The 20,496-nt window shown below is 35.0% G+C and overlaps 2 protein-coding genes, 1 long non-coding RNA gene and 1 other non-coding gene across 5 annotated transcripts in view; 2 read left to right on the top strand and 2 right to left on the bottom strand.

The window, feature by feature from the left end:
- The window catches only part of LOC112154351 (plexin domain-containing protein 1), a 19,581-nt gene extending 9,595 nt beyond the window's left edge, over nucleotides 1-9,986 (top strand). Inside the window, exons 2-13 of the mRNA XM_024285229.2 lie at nucleotides 615-775; nucleotides 6,347-6,490; nucleotides 6,565-6,634; nucleotides 6,735-6,857; nucleotides 6,939-7,057; nucleotides 7,135-7,231; nucleotides 7,305-7,400; nucleotides 7,475-7,556; nucleotides 7,633-7,693; nucleotides 7,766-7,883; nucleotides 9,023-9,183; nucleotides 9,266-9,986. Of these exons, the coding sequence (XP_024140997.1) occupies nucleotides 615-775; nucleotides 6,347-6,490; nucleotides 6,565-6,634; nucleotides 6,735-6,857; nucleotides 6,939-7,057; nucleotides 7,135-7,231; nucleotides 7,305-7,400; nucleotides 7,475-7,556; nucleotides 7,633-7,693; nucleotides 7,766-7,883; nucleotides 9,023-9,183; nucleotides 9,266-9,391 (1,358 nt within the window). The 3' untranslated portion in view covers nucleotides 9,392-9,986. The remainder of the gene's footprint in view (nucleotides 1-614; nucleotides 776-6,346; nucleotides 6,491-6,564; nucleotides 6,635-6,734; nucleotides 6,858-6,938; nucleotides 7,058-7,134; nucleotides 7,232-7,304; nucleotides 7,401-7,474; nucleotides 7,557-7,632; nucleotides 7,694-7,765; nucleotides 7,884-9,022; nucleotides 9,184-9,265) is intronic.
- On the bottom strand, nucleotides 4,993-11,141 carry LOC112154355. Its single transcript, XR_002920633.2, has 3 exons — nucleotides 11,103-11,141; nucleotides 7,740-7,938; nucleotides 4,993-5,197 (listed from the first exon to the last, which is right to left on the bottom strand). It is a non-coding gene; the product is annotated as an uncharacterized LOC112154355 (long non-coding RNA).
- On the bottom strand, nucleotides 10,517-10,588 carry trnac-gca. The gene has a single exon. It is a non-coding gene; the product is annotated as a tRNA-Cys (tRNA).
- Nucleotides 10,731-20,496, top strand: LOC112154353 (LIM and SH3 domain protein 1). Of its 2 annotated transcripts, none has more exons than XM_024285233.2 (8): nucleotides 10,731-10,848; nucleotides 11,553-11,626; nucleotides 13,246-13,340; nucleotides 15,020-15,104; nucleotides 18,101-18,208; nucleotides 19,851-19,920; nucleotides 20,019-20,095; nucleotides 20,272-20,496. In XM_024285233.2, exons 2-8 carry the CDS (start codon nucleotides 11,558-11,560, stop codon nucleotides 20,443-20,445), a joined length of 678 nt encoding a protein of 225 aa, XP_024141001.1. In that variant the 5' UTR covers nucleotides 10,731-10,848; nucleotides 11,553-11,557; the 3' UTR covers nucleotides 20,446-20,496. The 2 variants fall into 2 exon arrangements, with proteins under 2 accessions (XP_024141001.1, XP_024141000.1); XM_024285232.2 differs by having other exon boundaries at nucleotides 10,834-10,852.

Below are 20,496 nucleotides of genomic sequence, written 5' to 3'. Positions count from 1 at the left end.
AATCCTGCTGAAGCATCAACAAGTTCTGCTGATTTCACAACTGTGGCCTGAAAACAAGGAGCCATGGATCACTTGAAGATATTATAAACATCCATCTGAGATCTGCTGAACAGATGTCTCATATTTTTAGATGTTGAACAGAGATAGAAACACTCAGAGAGTGGACACACACATTTATTCAAAGGATTTTTTTTTTTCACAGCACACAAATAAGCTCGATCGTGAGACGTCATTGGTTATAAATACAGAATAAATTAAGAAATGGAATCTAAACAGTTTTCTTTGACAGACTAAATAAAAAAAAAAACAACTCTATTTTATCAAATTTGTTTGAGTTTTTGCTCCAAGGTTTATAAATGAGGAATTAATCTGTGCTTGTCAGTGATCCAAACAACTAACAAGAAACAGATGCAACCACAGGATTTAGAGATAAAAACCTTACCAATAATAGACAATATTTCCAGATATTTAACATTCACCTTCCAAGAATTTAAGATTAATGTCTCAGCGTTTCTGCATTTGATTGATGAGTGGCAAAACAAGAAACATTTCTCGCATAAACTTTTTTTTTTTTTTAAGTGTTTTGGTTCTCCCTCATGCTTGTTTTGTTCCAGATGCTCAAAGTGGGCCCGCTCTGCGAGCAGATGGAGGTCCATCCCACTTCCACAGAACCAGAGGAGACCAGCAGAGTCACCAAAAACACAGAGAGGCTCGCAGTGCCCAGGCCGATGGAGTCGACATCAGCCCCCTGCCTGACAACATGACACGCATAGTGGTAAGAGGTGACAAAAGAGAAGACAGTTTCAGCATTTTCTCTTTGTAAATTGAAGTGATGATGCAAAAACATTGCACAAACTCCCTGCTTGTCCAGTGTGAACACTAAATATATGTTCAAGAGGTAGTGTGGTCTGAACTATCTACAAGAACTATAAAGGAAAATTTGATGAATGCAGGTTATGCAACCCAATTTTACACTCAATATCTCATAATTGCAGCTTATTTCCTGCTCACACTCAGCAAAGATCTCTCCGCACACATTTGGTGGGAAGCTGTGCGTCCTGTTTATGTGCCTGTGTAGGAAGCAGCAATGTCATAATGAGGATAAATAATCTGCAATGGAAAAAAAAAAAAACATACAGAGGAGTTTATCACAGTTTAATCAAGCTAAACCTTAAAAATAGGAGAAATAATGTTAATCCTGTCAGATTTCCTTTTGCATTACTGCAGAATTCACAACAAAAATGTCTAGAACGGACATTTAAATAAGGAAACTGACATGTAGGTAGGAGTAATTGGGGCTTCAAAAGCTTCACACACATCTTAAAGCCTGTTTAAATTAAGAAATGTGTTCTCAGGCTGTAGCTTGATTAATGCTTTTGAACCAGAAAACACAACCAACAGTGATGCTTCTCAGATTCCCTCATTCCTTCTTTTTCTACAAAACAGAGATTTTTATAAGAAAACTGATAAAGTCATTGGATGCTGTAGTTTTATGCTATATTTTAGTATTTTTCCCATTGTAGAAAGTAATGTTCTGCTTCTTCTTGCATGCCATGTTTTGTCTCCACAAAGTATGACTCGTTTTCCATGTATCTTGTCATCCCTCAACATCTTTAGGTAGTTTTTAGTTCTGTCTCTTCAATTGTTTGCTTCTTTCTTAGATTGTTGATCTCACTGTCCTTAGTTTCTCTCTCGATGATTCCCAAATTGCCTCCAACCAACAGTCACGGTTTTTCTCAATTTAAGCTTCAATAGAAGTTATTTTTTTTCTTTTGACAATTCTGAACACATTTGGCTTAAATTTAGGGTGATTTGCCCAATTTCCATTTCCATGAATGTCAGGCACCATCTTGTCGGCAGCCATAGATCCTTCTCTACAAACAGAACATTATAACGTGACTGTTATAATGCTGGACAACTGATCAATGACTTGAGTTCGATCATGGGATTTAGCTCTGTTGGCCTTTTTTGCCGCAAAAAATAACTTTTGTTAGTTTAATCCAAAATGAAATCTGGTTAAGCTAAAGAGGGATACTATCGTATTTTACACACGCACCGGATTACAAAGTGCTGTAAGGCGCACAGAACTGCATAAGGTGAAACAAGAATCAGGGATAAGTCCATCAGTCAGGCTTTAATAACGGCCTTCACAACATTAACTGTATAAGATAACTGGACTGAGTGACCCCTCTTTCTAACGTTCCAAACAGAAAGAATCTGCAAAATCAATAGAAAAATAAGCTGCTAATACTCAGTCATTCTATTTGTCAGAATAACCGTTCTTGAACTGATACATTTTCTTAAGATGTTCTTGCCAATCCTATTTTTTAACAATATTTTTTATTTAAGTTATTCGAGTTTTAAACTGACCTTCAGTAAAAGCATGTGGTTCCCGCAGGCTCCCACCTCAAACGTTTGATTGACAGATTCTTCCGAGCTGCTTTCAGTGAAAGGGGTGTGGACTTCAAATAAGTTCACTCATGATTGGCAGCAGCAAGCGTTGACTCAGACCGACTCGGACCAATCACTGTTGTCTGGCTCCAACATGGCGACGTCCGTATTGTGGAAAAGTAGCTACTGAATTGGCTTCATTTCTAATTTATAATCTGGAGTAATGTAATTTTATTGGGTTGTGTATGTAGTCGGTTGGCAAGGATCACATTTATTTTTGTGAAAATTGTTTGTTATTGCTTTATTTTGAATATTTTATATATGTTTTATGTTATTACTTGGATTCCCTGGATACCAGATATCTATAAATGTAAAAGGTTTGTAGAAATGTCTGGACCCCAGCAAGAACAGTTGCAACTAATGGGGATCTGTAATAAATACATTTTAAAAAATGTGTTCGATCTGAAAGTAAGAAATTTTCTATTGGTGATGTCACATTTGCTTAGTCCAGTGCTCATATACTGTCAATGGTTCAGAGTCATTGTAGTTTGTAACATGCTACATGTTAGAAATGTTTGAAGCATTGGAGTATTCACAATGCTTGTAACTCCCAACCTTGTTTGTAACATGTAAAACACAGACTGATACCACTGAAACAAACGTTATTACGCTAACTCCTAGCCTTAGAAACACATAATAAAAAACACAGTCTCACTGCTACATGTTAGCTACGTTAGCGTATTTACAACGCTCAAACTAGTAAAAAAAACAAAAAAAACAGAGTGACATTTTCAGATGTACCTCTCAAAATCCATGTATAAGGCGCTCTAGATTATAAGGCACCGTTTTTTTTATTATTATTATTTAAACAAAGCTTTTACGTGCGCCTTATAAAGCAAAAAATACTGAAATAATTTTCTGAATAATGATGGATAAAATTAGGAAAACGCATTTATTACTTTAGACACAATAAGCTGTGCAAAATGTTACTGCCATAAGAGAAAGTCACAATTTGGGAGAAAAACATTATTTGGTCCAATTCTAGTGTAGACACCTATGCCACTGAGGAGTATAATGATCGTGAATATTTTCAGGCAGGTGTGACTAAACATAAAAGTTCAAATAAATTTTAGGACTTATGGATAGTATCTGCTCCATAAGTTAAACTCCATCTCTTCATCTATTTGTTTATTAATTCTTGTGTTGTACATTTTATTTTTTTATATTTTGTAATTTTTGTACATGTAAACTGACAGTTGCAAGTCCATACAGTAAAGTATTGTTCTGTATGAATTTCAAATCACAAATTACGCACACACAAAGTGGATGGAACTATTATCTCTCCATAGAATGTCCTCATAAGATGCAAAGTGATCTGAGACTTACTTAAATAATAAAGTATTCCTTTCATACTTTAAGTTTTAAAGTGCAAGAGTTTGTCATAAATTTGTGCACAAACACCTTAAGAAAAGGCTAAGATAGCCACATAAAAAAAAAATCAATTTGAGTCAATTTTTGCTTAAATAATATTTGCTTAAATAAAATCATGTGACTGGATTTGATGACAAAGAAACCTGGCTTTTCCTAAAATGCTTGAATATGCAGATCACACAGAATAAACCTTATCATTTCTAGAACAAAGGCAGAAAACCACCGATTTGGTGAAGATCTGATGTTACATATAAAACCAAATCAAGGCTCTCTTTGGATAAAATCCTGAACCCCGGAAAAAATGTATTCCCACAAGAGTTTCTTTAAACTTTTAATTCAGTTGCATAGTTTATAATTTAGATTTTATTGCAGTGTTTACCATTTTTACATTGGACTAAAATATGAAATCAAAGTGTTTTTGTTTTTCAAGACATGCTCTTGAAATTAGCTTCCAACCAGAAGTTATTGGGTTGCCCCTTACGGTTAACATTCATTCAGCAGTAGTCCTTCCATCCATTTTCTTAACCCACTATTTTCTTTTCTGTGGTCAAGAGGAGAACCTAACCTGGCTACTGTAGGGCAGAGCCAAGGTTCAGCTTTGTCTCTGCAGCAGCAAAAAAGTGAGAACTAAAATACTTACTCTTAAAAGTTTATATTAACCTATAAAACTTGATTAATGTAACTGGTACAGCTGTGGACAGCATGCTCATCACTTTTATTGACTCATAAATTAAATGTAAGCAAAAAAAAAATGTTAAAATGTATTATGACATTGCAGGTATTCAATAAAAACAGAATAGGAATCTGAATATACATTTAAATATACATTGTCTTCATTTTTAAACTTGTTTTGTCAACACTAAGTTGGAAAGTTACTCTGCCAAACTCAAAATTCAGTCTAACTAGACGGACTGTTCACATAACCATAAATTTATCTTTTTTGTTCATTCGCAGTGTTTTTGTTGGACATTTTTTTGTTTCTGTTCCATGTACTGGAGTTATCTCTCCCTCGATTTATTAAAATTCAATCCAGACAAACTGTATTGTTCATTTTTTCCCCTCTCACCACATTTAAAATTGAAAACAGACAAAGTCCTCCAGCCAACTTACAGTGTTTGTTTTTGCCTACTCCTGCGTGCACGTGTGCGTGCGCTCGTGCATGCACGTGTATGTGAGTGACTCACTTGGACGAGATTGCAAGCAGCTCTGCCGTACAGCTGCTGAACGTTTCTCACAGAGGAGTCTGATCTTCATTTCCACCCTTTGGTCCCGTCTGCACTTTTCCATAAATCAGTCAGCTGTGAGACGGCAGCATCTGATCAGATTCTTCACCTGAAAATCTGCACCTCCAGAAAATGCAGGTTGGCTTCAGCTGCTGGAAAATGACAGAAAAAAAGTGGGTCATTTACTGTATGTGGAGCAGCCAAAGAGCTGAGAGCTCTTCATTTAACTGCTCCACTTTCTGAGCGCGCTCTAAACCCCAGAACCATTGCTCTCCGTCACCTTGAGGAGTACCTCACATTGAAAATGCCATCGACACTGGAGATCCGCGAGGAGACACAACCCTCACTGTCAAAGATAAATGAACATAAACAGCTCCCTGGAGTGGAAATGAATGAGCTAAAAAAGCGAATATATATATATATATATATATTGTAAAATTAAGCAGGTGAAGAGTTTTAAAGTCCCAGTCCAAGTTGGCCTTTATTTTTTTCTTTTGTAAAAGTGTTGTCAGTAGTCTTTTGGCACTTATTAAGCCGTTTTTAAGACATATTTTTAAGAAATGTGGGACCTTTTTTGAAATTCCCCTCTGAGATAAAGACTGTTAGCACAGAAGTTAGCCTCATCTAATTTCCCATCAACCCTTTGTTTACACTCCAAGGCAGAATCAGAATTATCCCCCTTCACTTCAAATGAAGAGTTACGGAAAAATAGTGTCTTCAAAATCGTACGTCACCCTCACTCGATGACATCATCAATAGTCGCTGGTCAGCTACGTTAGCGCAGTGCTGCTCGTTAATACATAATATCAATGGTTTTATAAGTTTGAAAAGGTCATACTAAAAGAAATTCCATGCTATTAAAGAAATTTCTTCAGATTTATGTTGTAAACTCTGCAAAAAATAATGTATTTTGAAGCTCCTGCCTGAACAACCTTCAACTAGAATAGAAAAAGACTTTGATCCCTCGAAGAGGAAACTACCTGGTTACCATAGCTCTATGAAAAAGCAGATACACAATACATAATATTAAAAATGCACCAAAAAACTGCTTACAACAATAATTTGTGTCGTTTGTCCATGAGGGGTTGTAGAGACTAACAGTTAACAAAAGCGCTCTGACTGAAGCTCTTCAGTGCACTCATCAACTCATGCTGAGAATTGTCCATGATATATTCCAGTTTCTATAACCACCTCATCTTATCCGCCAAAATTAATTCTAGGGGACATCCCAGAATCCCACCAATTTGTTAATCCTCTTCCTGTTCTTTAACCACCTTTCTTCTTGTGTTCAAATTTTCCAGGAAGACTCGCAGAAATATTACACATGGAAGAGTTTTGGTCCTACAGACCGAGAGACGGATAGTTTATGGGTGGATCTAAACAGTCTACACAGGGGACAGGTTAAAATCCACGGCATACTGTCCAACACACACCGACAAGCAGCGGTACGACCAGAGCACCAGCAAGCTTGCCATATTCAAACCAAATCAATGCTAACTTTCTCCTTTTTTCCCCCCAGAGGGTGGCTCTGTCTTTTGATTTCCCTTTTTACGGACACAACTTGAGACAGATAATTGTTGCAACTGGAGGTGATTGATTTTGGGTTATTACTATTATTGTTGCATCTATCCGTTTGTAGATTTTGAACAGATAAGCCTCTACAAATGAGGGTTTTGTTTCTCTCAACAGGGTTCATCTTCATGGGCGACATTACTCATAGAATGCTGACAGCCACTCAATACGCCGCGCCTCTCATGGCCAATTTTGATCCGAGCTCCTCCACTAACTCAACAGTGAGGTATTCAGACAACGGTATGTTTAAGGTGTTTCTGGGATTGTAATTGGCAGCTTGAGAGCTCCTTTAACCTTTATCATTACTGTCTCTCTGCTCAGGTAATTTGTTTGTGGTGCAGTGGGACAAAGTCCGGCTAAAAGACAGAGAGGATGAAGGATCTTTTACGTTCCAGGCGGCCCTCCACAGTAATGGCACCATCGTTTTTAACTATAGAGATGTAAGCTCTTTGTTTTTCTGATCTGTGGAGTTTAGATAAATCTAAGAAAATATTTCTAAGCGTTTTATTTCCTTAAGATACCCGTTCCAGTAGAAGAAATGAATTCCCCTGAGCATCCTGTCAAAGTGGGACTGTCAGACGCTTTCATGGCCTTTCATCCTGCGTCAGTATCAGGTCAGCAACTATTTGATTGTGATTTATTCTTAAAATCTTTCTGTTATTTCAAGTTTTCAGTTTTGTCTTGAAGGCATAAAGCGGCGCACCATCTACGAATATCATCGGGTTGAGATAGACACTACCAAGATCGTCAGCAGATCTGCATTTGAGTTCATCCCTTTGCCCAGTGAGTGATCAATAACTAAACTGTCGTTGGCTTAGCTTACTCCCCTCTTAAAATGGTCCCTCTGATCCCTTCAGCTTGTCTCCAGCACACGTCCTGTGACCTCTGCCTGACATCCAACCTGACCACCGGCTGCGGCTGGTGCAACACGCTCCAGCGGTAAAAGCAAAAACTTGTCTGGATGTAAAGCCATCCAGATTCCCTTTTCTCTGATTTGGTTTCAACTGAATTTCAGATGCTCAGATGGTATAGACCGCCATAGACTTGAGTGGTTGGAGTACAACTGCACCAAGGAGGTGAGACCATCCACTGTCTGACATAAGTGTGCAGCACACATCTTACCCTTTGTTTTGTGGATTCTCCTGTAGGCCAAAGGAACCTGTGAAGACTTCAACCCAATGGAATCTGAGGGATCTATGGGTCCATTCAACCACTCATTTCCTGGTCCAACACCTTCAGCAGGTCTTGAAGACCTCGTTACCAGGAGTGAGTTACAGGAGACAAAGTCATATCCAGATTTGATAAAGTGATTTGGTCGAATCTGAAAGCAGAAAAATAAGATTAGACTTCATAAAAGAAGACAAGGCTTATATATTGTTACACAATGGTACTAGTTGAAGCCAACTGAATTAGTTGATTTATATTGTAGTAGTTAACATTTTTTTACTAGTTTTACTTACAAATTACCCTTTTATTTAGTTTTCTTGCTACACCAATGTCTAGGGGTTGTAATATAAAAGAAAAAAACGGCACCAATGAGTCAAAAACTCTTACGAAGACCCCAGATGAAATTAATCTGTGATTTATTAACAGAAAAAAAACAACTATACACACAAAAATAACCAAATAAGCCTGTATGAAAAGAGGAAAGGAGGAGATAGTCAATATTTAAGTGTTGTCCTGGAGGTCCTCACTCAATCAGATTTAATCTGTAAACAAAGAAAGTTGAAGACCTCTCACTCCAACAGAAATTTCAAAAGAAAGAAATGACAAGTAAAAAAAAAAAAAAAAATAGAATTTAGATAAATGGCATATACTTATTTAGCACTTTTCTAGCTTACTATAGGGTCCAAAATTTAGTAGTTGGTCCCATTCATCCCATGCAAGCACATTCAAACACTGGTGGTAGCTCCACTGCTTCACCTGTAGCTACCAAGAACAATGTGGGGTTCAATATCTCTTGATATTTTAATCTTTTAAACAGAGGTTGACCGCTCTACCTCTGCACCATAACGGCACTCCTTAAAAAACAGCATCTTAAAGCTGTCAAGTGCGTTGTAGCTTTTTTTTTTTAAATTGTGATTCGTGCAAGAAAACACACAAGAGTTACTATTAATGTGTGTGTATGTAGATTAGCATAACATGTGGCGAATCCAAAAAGAACAATAGATTGTTGATATAAGTGCATTTGGTTGCATTTAGATAACCATTCAAGTAAAATAGTAATTTTGTTTAATTGGACTGAACTGAATTGGACATAGTTTTCTTTCTTTTTTTTATTCTTGTAAATACAACTTCTGTTTTTCTTCCTTTTCAGTATTAATTATTTGTTCTTTAACTTCTTATGCACACATATATTCTTGGTCACTGCAACAAAAACAAGATTTTCGTATTTGCTTTGCCAGATTTACCAATCGATCTTCCAAACCACAAGGGGATCAGTGAGAACACGGCCATCATAGCAGGTGTAGTGGCTGCACTAGTTCTGCTTGTGGCTTTGACCTTGCTGGCTGTTTACTACATCAATACCCATCCCACAATTGCTCCTCCGTTCTACCTCATGCAGGTGAGGAAAAGAAAAGCTTTCACGCATGATAGTTCATAGTGTTTGATATTTAAAATGTGATGTTATTGTCTGCTTCGTGCAGCGACACACACCAAACTACTGGCCTTCCACAAAGTTCCGCAACCAAGGATGCCACTCCAGTTACGCTGAAGTGGAGTTTGGAGTTCACGAGAAGGAGGGTTTCATTGAAGCAGAGCAGTGCTGCTAAGAACCTTGGACTCAGACTCTTCAGGAGGAAGAATACAAACGGTCTTGGGATTGTTGAAGAACCAAACAAGGCTGAATATGGACAATGAGGCACACCACTGACACACGATGTCATTGCTCCAACCTCTGTGGCTGGAGAGTGTTTACTGCTCTCAAAGCCTCTTTCCTTCTTTCTTGTGATTGTTTTCATGCTGTTTTCAGTCACTGCTTTAGCCGTTTGACTCAAGGGTTGAAGTTGAGACGCAAAGGAGTACCTGGCCAAGACCCATGAACGCCGTCAGGAAATGAATGAAACAAGTCTTTATTCTGCAAACCAATGTAATGCTCAGTTTAACTTTGTGTTCCTGTTATCATCCATTTCACGGGGTTAATTATGTTTCCTCAGTGTTGTTTTCTTAACTGCACTAGCGTTTGTTTATGAACGCTGCTCACATGTGGACTTTTCTTCAACAGATATCTAGTTGCATAAATGATAGTGAATAAAATGCTCATCTTGGAGAAAAACTGTATGAATGAATTTAAGTGTAATCAAATTCCAATAATTTTCTCTGACTCTCTTTGGTTTAAATGTCTTCTAATAAAACTGTGCGATCAGTGTGGATGTTAATTTGTTTGGTCAAGAACAGTCATCCATCTGTTTTTCAAACCTCCCTCACCCTTCTCAAGGTCACTGCCATCCCAGTCTTTATAGGTAAAGGTAGGATATTGAGTGGACAGGTCTTCAGTCCGTCATAAGGTCCCATGTTCACACGTCAGGACGATGACGTAGAGCAGGGGTCACCAACCTGACGTAGGGTCACCAATTCACTCAATATGCACTCTACACTTGAAAAACCTTGTTAATGATACTTAGGTTGAAAATATATAAGAAAATTATCTTAATTATACTAACTAATCAAAAAAGAAAATCAGTTCTAGTAAGTACAGTATTCAGAACCTACACATTTTGCTATTTAGAAGAAGAAAAAAAACATGGAAAGTTATTTTGCTAAACTAATTCTATATTGAAAAGGAGAATAGTAGTGTAAGTAGCGTACGAATGACACACGAGAAAAAAAGTGTTTCATAGTAGGAAATTGGAACTGGTAATAAATTCCAATAAATCATAAATCTTAATTCACAAAAGAGGGGGCACCCGGATTTGAACCGGGGACCTCTTGATCTGCAGTCAAATGCTCTACCACTGAGCTATACCCCCTACACGATATTGCAGCGGGACATTTGATCATTATATTACAATATGTATGCCATGTCATTCGTATATTAGCAATACTGGTCGTAGTATCTTGTCGTTTAGAATATATATTTTGAAAGCTTTGATCTGTATTTACGCTATGTAGCAGTCGCTAAAGTCCACGTCATCTTGTTTTTTTTTAGCTACTGACACACAGGCTGCAATGCTTCTCATTTCCCACAAGATGGCGACAATGGGACACCAAATCTCAGTTTGATAAGGAAGTAGGTATTAGGGCGTTTATTTTATGGATTCATTTCTTAGATTAAGAAGTTACGTTTATTCTTCAATTCATATTCCTGTCAGTACAATTAATTCGGCCTAATTAAAGTTAAGAATAAGTGCTTAAGGCCTTCAAAACATTAATCTATAATGTCCCCTTAAGTCACGTGGTAATTATCCGTTTCATGGAGTTTTGTGTTGGCACAGATATACATTTTAATACTTTATACTGATATTTCATTGAAAATTGTCTTACCTAATAGTTTTGTGCCTCAAAAGTCCACACTCTAATTTCAAAGCAAAGTGATGCTGCCTTCAGGTGCTAATTTGTAGGTCCAAGTACACTTCATTCTTAAGTAGGCTGCTGTTGATATAATATTTATCTTGACGGATTAGTGTAATTTAAAGCCTATTTAAATTAACATAGATTGTGCATTTTTGAGATTTTTCAAGCTTTCACTGTATATGTTTTGGGGTCAACCACATTTCTATTCAAACTAAAGTTGAAACTCGTAATTACCATGGTACGTGAATGCTCCATTGAAACCCTCCTCTCACTGTGGGTCTGCCTGTGCCTTGGACATATAAAAGCTTCATGAAGAACAGGAGGGGATATCCGTTTGACGCTAACACCTTTAGAAACATCTTTACTTTTTCTGAAATAAAAAAAATAATTTGTTTGTTTTATGTTCAAATACTTCCAAAGCCATCATGAATCCACCCTGTGGGAGATGCAGCAAACCGGTTTATCCAACAGAAAAGATAAACTGCCTTGACAAAGTAAGTTCACAAATTGTAATTCTTTTTTCTCTCCCTTTTTAAACATGTAAAATAAGAATTAGTATTTTATAAATGTTTGAATTTAAAATAGTCTACAAAAAGAGACACAAATCAGCAGTGTTATTCATTACATAAGAAATTGATTTTTGTGACACACTTTAATACGATTTTTGGCTGTAAATGAATAATGTGTTACTCTTAGATGCTTTTAATAAATATCTTACTTGAATAATGACTTTTTTTAAAAAAAAAAAAAACAACAACAACAAAAAGGCGTTTTTTATATATTTCTTCAAGGTTTTAATAATGATAATTTAGAGTTGAATTAAAAAGTCACATTTCCTACTAGTATTCTTGGACCCAAACACTTGTATTTTGAGTTTCTAATAATATTTTTCCTTAATGGATTATTTTTAGCAGTAATTCTACACTCATGCGAAATACAGCTTTAATATTGTGATATGATCTTCTTTAGGAATACTAAAGTAGTTTAACAGTAGTAATGGAGTCATGTGAGGCTTCACCAATTTGAGATAATAATACAGTAAAGGATTACTTTTAAATAAAGTAGTTTGTCATGTGTTACAGTGTAGAAATAACTTGCACAACATTACATATTAGTAATGAGTAAAGGAAAAAACAAGCAGAATAAAATCAGAAAACTGAAAAACAAAAAACACACAATTATTTGGGTTTAGCAGATTTAAATGCTTTCAAAATAAAAGCCCCACAAACCATTTATCTGACCAGCTACTTCAGTATTTCACTAAAGAAACTCCATCAGGGTTGGATCTTACCAAGTTTGGGATCCAAGTGTGGCACATGTATAGAATGTTATAATATTTATAACATTTCTCTCAATTTTTCACAGAAATAGACTTTTTTCTTTTCCATTCGGTTAATTATAAACATTAGATATTTAGATGTTCTACTTTCCTTAATTGTGGTTTCTATCTATTCCTTCCACAATTTTCTTTCGATAAAATTACAGATTTAAACTAACCAATAAACTGCAGCCTTAGATTAGCATATTTCCTATGATCTTAATGTCAAATAATTGTTTTTATTTTGTCTTAAATTGATTAAGACCGATAAACCTACGTACACTGCAAATTGTGCTGCATTTTGTCACATAAATAAATGTCTTAACGTTTTTAAAGCCTTCATTTCATCGCTTAATGGCAATTTTACAAATAATTCAACGTTTTAACCGCTTCTGGCTTCTAATTTGCACTACTTTGTACTCTACTGTAACTCAATTGACACTAAACAAATCAATTTCTCCAGTAGTGAACACTGCTTTTACCTTATACCTCATTTTCTTTTTGATAGACACTATTACATTTTCAAGTCTTTCTGGCTATCTTTAACAATATTACAGTTTACATTTATTTTGGCACCTAAATGAACTCTACCTAAATGAACTCTTATTGTATTATTAGATGTATGGACTTGATAATGTCTTGGGGACTGGAAGCAGATATTCATATTTATCTTTAAGAAATGTTGTTTTTTTGAATCCCAGAAAAGTTTCCCTGACGTTCAGATGCACAGTGTGGATGGTTTAATTGTTTTTTTGATAATACTTTAAATGTTTTTCCTTTTTATTCTCTTTCCAGTTTTGGCACAAATGTTGTTTCAGCTGTGAAGTTTGCAAAATGGCTCTGAGCATGAACAACTACAAAGGCTTTGAGAAGAAACCTTACTGCAGTATGTGAGTGTTACACTCCACATTTAAATCAGCTTTACCTTGATGCCTTTGTCTTTAGGTTTCTCTCACAATACCATGCATTCTTGTCTCCATTTTTTGGTTAAAATCTGGGAATATTTGTTTTCTTAAAGCATCAAATGTCATAAAATCACTCTAAAAATTGCTTATGCTTATAATTTTAAGTCATATTTAGTTTCATTGTGTTATTCCCCTCTTACAACTGTGTTTAGTGGGAATAATCACTATTTTTTATCTAAAAAACAAATGTTCTCTTTTTTTAATGTTGATAAATAATACCTACTGTACATAAAAAAAGTTTGTTTTACTATGTGTTTATTTTTTCTTTAATAAAGTTCTAAAATGTTTTTATTTTGACTTCTAAATCCATGCCAAGAAAGGTACTGTATCCTAAATTATTATTGACACTTCTCTAGTTAAACAGATTAAGCTTCATACAACAAACAAAGTTTTCCAAGTGGGTAAATTTGACCCGCAGGAAGGTTTAAGCAAGTGAAGCCTGGATTGAAGTTAATAAAACCAGCTAATATTTCAGCTACATGCTAGTTGTTTTTGATAATTTAGACTCCTTTTTTCAAATTTATTTTAGGTTGTTTTGGAGTTATTTTCACGCTAGCTGTTTTGCTAATTTAGGCTTTTCTTAAGTTTTTTAGTCCATTTTGGAGTTAAGCTAATATATCAGCTACATGCTAGTTGCTTTGGTTAATTTAGACTTTTTTTTAAAAAAAAGAAAAGGATTTTTAGACTGTTTTGGAGTTAGGATCATAATTACATGCTAACTTTTTTGGATAATTTAGCCTTTTTTTCAAGCTACTTTAAAGTTTAGCAAATTTAACATTCTAGCTGTTTTGGATAACCTAACTTCTTTTCTGTTTTGTTTTTTAGGCTAGTTTGGCATTTAGCGAATATTTTAGCTGGCTATCAGCTTCAGCATTTTCAGCTATGAGCTTCAGTGATTTCAGCTATCAATTTCAGGTATAATTTCAACATCTTCAGCTGTCATCACTGGCATTTTCAGTGGCCAATTTTAGCTTACAGCATTCACACTAGCATTATCACAGGTAGTGCTATATATCTAGTTCATAATTATGTTAAAATGTTACGTTTTTAAAGTTCTAAAAATGTAGTTTTAGAGTGTTCCATAAATGTTTATCCTGTTCATCCCGTGACTCAAGTTGTGTTTTGGATTTTAGCCCCTTTTGCGAGTGAGTTTGACACCCCTGATCTAGAGCATCACCTTACATTTAAATCCTGCAAAACCGCACTACTTCTAGTCACTTTTTTCTGTCTTCTTTCCTTGTGACCCTCCACAGGACAAAGCAGGTGAAGAAGATGGAGAGACTAGCTTAGCAAATTTGGACTACTCTGAATAATAATATATTTATTGCAAATAAAATTGGAGGTAGCTGAAAATAATTGTCTTAGTCTCAAAATTTGGAACCTGAAACTTAAAAAAAATAAAAATATATAGACACATTTTTGACATTTTGAGACTGAAAGAACAGACGTGAATAAGAGCCCTTCTATAAAATCTTCTGTTCTGATTTACTGATTTACTGAAATAGATCAATAAAATTGACCTTAATAATTGATAATTAATAATTTTTTATCAGTGTTATAAAAGTATGGGATTAATAACAGTTCGTATTTTCGTTCCTCCACAGGCATTACCCGAAAACCTCTTTCACAATTGTGACTGACACACCTGAGAATCTGCGGCTCAAACAACAGAGCCAGCTCAACAGTCTGGTGAGATCACAGCAGATCTGTTTCTATCGTTCTGCTCACTCTCCATTTTCTTATGACCTTTCTGACCTTTGCCTAAACTTTATGTGTCTGCTACTCCTGATCTGAATGAGGAAATGCGATGTGCTTGTTAACTCAAATTTAAACACAATCGAAGGAAATAAGTCCTTCAGCAAAACATTAAAAGTAACTTCTTAAATTGAGTATATAAAATATAGCTGCTTGGTAACGTGTGACGCTATTTTTGAAGTGGTTAAATTATGCAGTTCAGTTTACCTCTTTGCCTTTGTTTATCTAAAATTTTAAGATATTTTAATCTGATTAAAAATAAGAATTAAGTTAAAGGTGAAACGCCTTCAAATCAAAAAAATATACATTCTTTTACAGGACAACTTTTCTTTGGTGTTTGCCTTGTTAAGTATTTCTCTTCCAAACATGCCTTTTCTATGCATGGCTGTGTTTTTGTAAGGTTTAAAACATTTAAATCCTCTGTTTTAAGTCTAAATGCAACATAATTATGCACCTTATTTCCTCGTTTTTTGCAACAGATGAGAACAAATGTTTGAGTTCTTGTTTCAAAAGGTATCTATAACAATAAAGACTAATTTTCTTTTTTTATTTTGGTGAAGAAACTAAGCCTTTTAGACTACTAGTGAGTAGATTAAACCCATTTCTACCACTTTTTATGTGTAGTTTGGGAGCTTTAGTCACTGCACATACTGTAAGTGCACATATATGGTTAAAAATACACATAAATCACAAAAACTGATGTTTGGATTTGCTGCCATTTCTCCTCCACAGCAATACGGGTAAAACATTCAGATCTGTGAGGATATGGTTAATGTTCCACCAGATTCATGAAAAATATTTCAATAATTGTTCATTTTTTTCAGCTTTTAACCTTCAAAATCAAAATAAATGTCTTGAAATAAATCTGTTTATTTTTTTGTTTTCACAAAATAATGATTTTTTATTAATTTTATGTCCCTATAATAAATGGGTTTGAAGTTTTATTTGATCAAATTATAACATTTTCCGATGTATGGACTAAAAGTTGATCAGTGATTTGTGTCCAGTAAATACTAAGCAGACTATTTTAGTCTTTTTATTGCCTAAAACATTTGTCAGACCCTCGCTTTTTGTAATTTTTGGCAAAAAATTAAATAAAACATTTATATTTGATTATGACTCAAAGTTGTTGTTTTTTTTACCAGTAGAATAAAAATGTCTCTTGGTGGTTCCAAACCAAATGTCTTCATTTTTATTAAATATAAGTTGATTTTCAGAGGAAATCTGAAAATCTGTCATTTAGACTTGAAGTAGTTGCATTTTAAAAAAATATTATTTATTACTTACATTTGGTTTTCCTTTGAAACTTGCAGAGAAATGTCTAAAATTTGGAGTAGACGTGACACAAACTAACAGAATTTTGCAGTTTGTGTATTTATGTGACCAAATTTAAGAGAAAACGTATTAAATGTGAAAATTGTGTTTCACAAAGGTTGTTTTGCCAAAAAAATAGAGTTACCTTCCAGGAAAGTATTATTACTATTAAACACAGTTTTTCATGGACAACAGAAGCATCCTTCCAGAAACAAAAGCACAAAAACTATATTTTTATGCCTTTTTTCCAACTGTGCAAAAGTGTTCAAGTGACTTCAGTTTTGCAACACACATGTTTTTATGCTACATGACTGCAACAACTACTTTAGCCCCATGTACAATGAAAGCTGCTTCTCTCCTTCCATCCCTCTGCTCTCCCCTCATCCAACCTTCCCACTTCTTTGTTTATAACCATAAAAGTCTCTGCCGTCGAGCTCTCTCCCCACCAGCATTTTCCTCATAGCAAGAATGTGACTCATGTGTGTGTGTGTGTCTGTGTATGGTCCAGGTTAAAATCTTAGATTTACTTTTAAATAAACATTTTGTGTTTCTCTGAGACCAAACTTGCAGGAAGTAGCTGTTTAAATCCTCACATTTATGAACATCTGTCTGTAAAGAAAACAATCCTTCTTAGGAAAAAAGATCAACTCAAGTGTTTGGAGATGAAATTCACTCTAAAGATGGAGTTTGCTGAATGCTTGTGACAAAGTACTTCCAAGAAAAGTCCTTAAAATATGATAAATCAATTTTCCCTCTTTTTTTCTAGATATACACAGGATAGATAGAAGTTTTACTGAAGGCATTGCTTTAAAGTGTTACAAACTGTCAAATAACCAGGAAAACTAAAACACGGACAGATGGATGGATGGATGGAACTTTAACCTAATTTGCTTTTATTACATAATCATTTCTCATTTAGGTCCTTCTTAGGCACAAAGTTCTGAGGTTCTCTGTTTGGTCTCTCTTTTTTATTTTTTATTTTTTAATGGGATGAACTTTTTGATTGTTGGTCCTAATTGGTTTTCACTTCAATTAAAGTAAACCAAATTCATAGTTAAGTCTTATTATAGATCATTTTTATCTCTAACAAGTTAAAAATAGATTTAAAACTTCATTATTTCTGCAGATGTTATAAAAATAGTAACTTTAAATGGAAGACATTAGATTTTGTGCAGAGTAATATTGTAAGGAATTACTTTGGAGCAACAAGACGTAATCTATATTGTATTAGAGTTTGGGTGTAACCTGGTCAGCACACATTATTTGTTTTAATTAATTTTTACAAAAGTTAAACAATAATAGAACATTTTGAGGTGATATTTAAATTCTTTTCACTTAAGTTTATTAAATATGTTACTAAAGAAAGTTAGTTTCTGCCAAATAAAAGAAAAAATAGAACATGAACAGTTTGACCTTTAGAAAGTGTGGACGGGATTTCACTGTTACAGTGACGCATGTAATTCAACTTAACTAAATATTTGTTGTTAAATCAAACCACTTCAAATGGATGGAGCGTCTAAAGGAACTTCGAAGTAAAAAAAGATTTTTGAAAAAATTAGAAGTGGTTTCTAATGCACATGCAATACTTTCTCATGGTGAGCTTGTTTGGTTTGCAGGCTCTTTACAAAGAGGACTTTGAGAAGAACAAGGGGAAAGGTTTCAGCGTTGTGGCCGACACTCCAGAAATGCAGAGACTGAAGAAGACGCAAGACCAGATTAGCAACGTAAGCCTTCCCTTCAACTTTTACAGCGAATATCAGAAAGAAACATGGTAAATTTAGGTCCGAACAAAGAGAGACGGATGCTGGAGTGTAGTTCTGCAGTCACTGGGGCACATTTCTGACATTTCTTCCTGTCCGGTCAGGAGAAGATCCCCTATATGGTCAACATTTCTCAGCTGTGGACACAAGCTGAGCTGCTGCTGCACACACACTATATCACAGAAACACAAACTCTTATTTTGCTCTCATGAGAGTTGCAGAAAGGAATGATGGGTAATGAGCCAGCATGTCAAAAGGTTACATCTATTTTCCCACTGCTTATTTTTCTTTTTTTTCCCCTTCCAGCTCTCTCTTTTTCACAAATACTTCCTTGAATTCCACTCTTGATCTCTTTTTCTGATCTGCAGTTCAGTTATTCCAGCTGCTGTAAGGATTTATAATAAGTAATTGATTTCTAAATGGATTTTATGAGCTATCTTTTTATAACATCTATAATATCCACTGATCCCTCTGTCAGTGTACGTGGCCGGCCACTTGGTGGCGGCGTTGCTATTGTTCCCAAACTCTTCCATTTTTTAATGTTAGAGCTTTGGAATATTTAAGAAAATTTCACGACTGGATTTGTTGCACAGGTGGCGTCCTACGACACTTCCACGCTGGAATTCATTAAGTTCCTGAGAGCAGTTCATTCTTTCACCAATACTTTTAGTAAAAAAGTGTTTCTAAGAACAAAAAAAATGAATTCAAAACAAAATCCTCAAAAATCTTTAATAAAAATAGAAAATAATTATTGTGGAAAAATGTCACAAAAACAAAAGCATCCATCTGAACAAACTCACTGGAAACACAAGTTAAGACTTTAAAAATAATTTAAAGGGGTGTGGCCTCCAAAACAGCTAAAGCTGATAAAGGCATAAAATTAGGTTTTACAAGCTACAAAATGACTTAAACCTTATCAAAAGCATCAAAAGCCATTTAAGTTGTTATTGAGTGGTTAACTTTTAAAATTTACAATAAAGGCTTTCAAACGCTATAAAAATGTATCTAAATGCTGCAAAAATGCAGTTTTAAAGCAATTTAATTAACTTTAAAATGCTACTTAAGGCTATTTAAAGTTAAATTTTTCAATAATAACATTAAATAAAAGAATAATAATTTATAGATTGACTGGAGTTATTGCAACAAGCTGAAACTTTAACGTTGTGGAAGAAAGACTAAGGAAATTCAAGCTAAAGATTAAAAAAAAAAGTTTTCGTTTAGCCTCATATTTTGGAGGTTTAATCTCTTATTTCCATTCCATAGTCCGACACCCTGCACCTAAACACTTTACTTCATTTTTGTTCTGGATTTTTTGGTTTTGAAAATTTCATGTCTTTTTAGATTGTAATTGCTCTTTTTTAAAACTTTTTTTGTATGGTCTGTGGCAAACTTTTGTGATATTTTAGGAAGGAATGATCTACCAAGTCATTAAAGTTTAATATTTTCAGCTTTATAAACAGTGGCTTAGAAGAGGTTATCATTAAGTATTGACACATTTTGGTAACCCTGAGAAAAGCGGAGACTTTATCATCTGAAGGAATTACAAAAAAAAGAGAAATCTGAAAATAAATCACTGCCCTTGTTTTTATTCCCCACATGTGTGCAGATAAAATATCACGAGGAATTTGAGAAGAGCAAGAGTCGCAGTGATGCTCCTCCTCCAGAAAACAGGAAAGGTGAGCCGCATTTAAAAAATGTATTAAAAAAAAAAAAAAAACTTTATTTAAAAGATAAATATTTCATTTGAAATGTTTTCCAATACACGTGACTATAGACCTTGAGGAACAGCAGAACCCTCAAAGATTTGCTGCTGAAATGCAACCTGTTGCTAGAGCTCCACCTGGTGGAGGGGTACGTATATTACATGCACAAGTCAATATTTTCATCAATTTCCTGCAATTCTTTTCTTATATAGAAAAAACTATTTTAATTCTAACACATTTGAAATGTAGCATCATTAAGAGTGCATTCATGAAGTCAAAAGATTTGATTTTCTACATGACCGACTTCTTTTCTCCACTCACTAGAAACGCTATCAGGCCTTGTACAGCTACACAGCGGCAGAGGCAGATGAGGTTTCCCTTCAGGAGGGGGACCTGATCTTGGATGCAGAGCCGATAGACGAGGGATGGATGTTCGGAAGTAACCAGCGTACAGGCCAGCGGGGAATGCTTCCGCTGAATTACGTTCGACCCGTGTGAGACTAACGCTTTGTCACCATCTTATATGGAAATAAAGATGAGAGAAAACCG

The sequence above is a fragment of the Oryzias melastigma genome, linkage group LG19 (genome assembly GCF_002922805.2).
Source record: "Oryzias melastigma strain HK-1 linkage group LG19, ASM292280v2, whole genome shotgun sequence".
In the NCBI taxonomy this organism is placed as follows: Eukaryota; Metazoa; Chordata; class Actinopteri; order Beloniformes; family Adrianichthyidae; genus Oryzias; species Oryzias melastigma.
The sequence above is the reverse complement of the archived record's forward strand: the minus strand, read 5'-3'. Positions and strand labels throughout refer to the sequence as shown.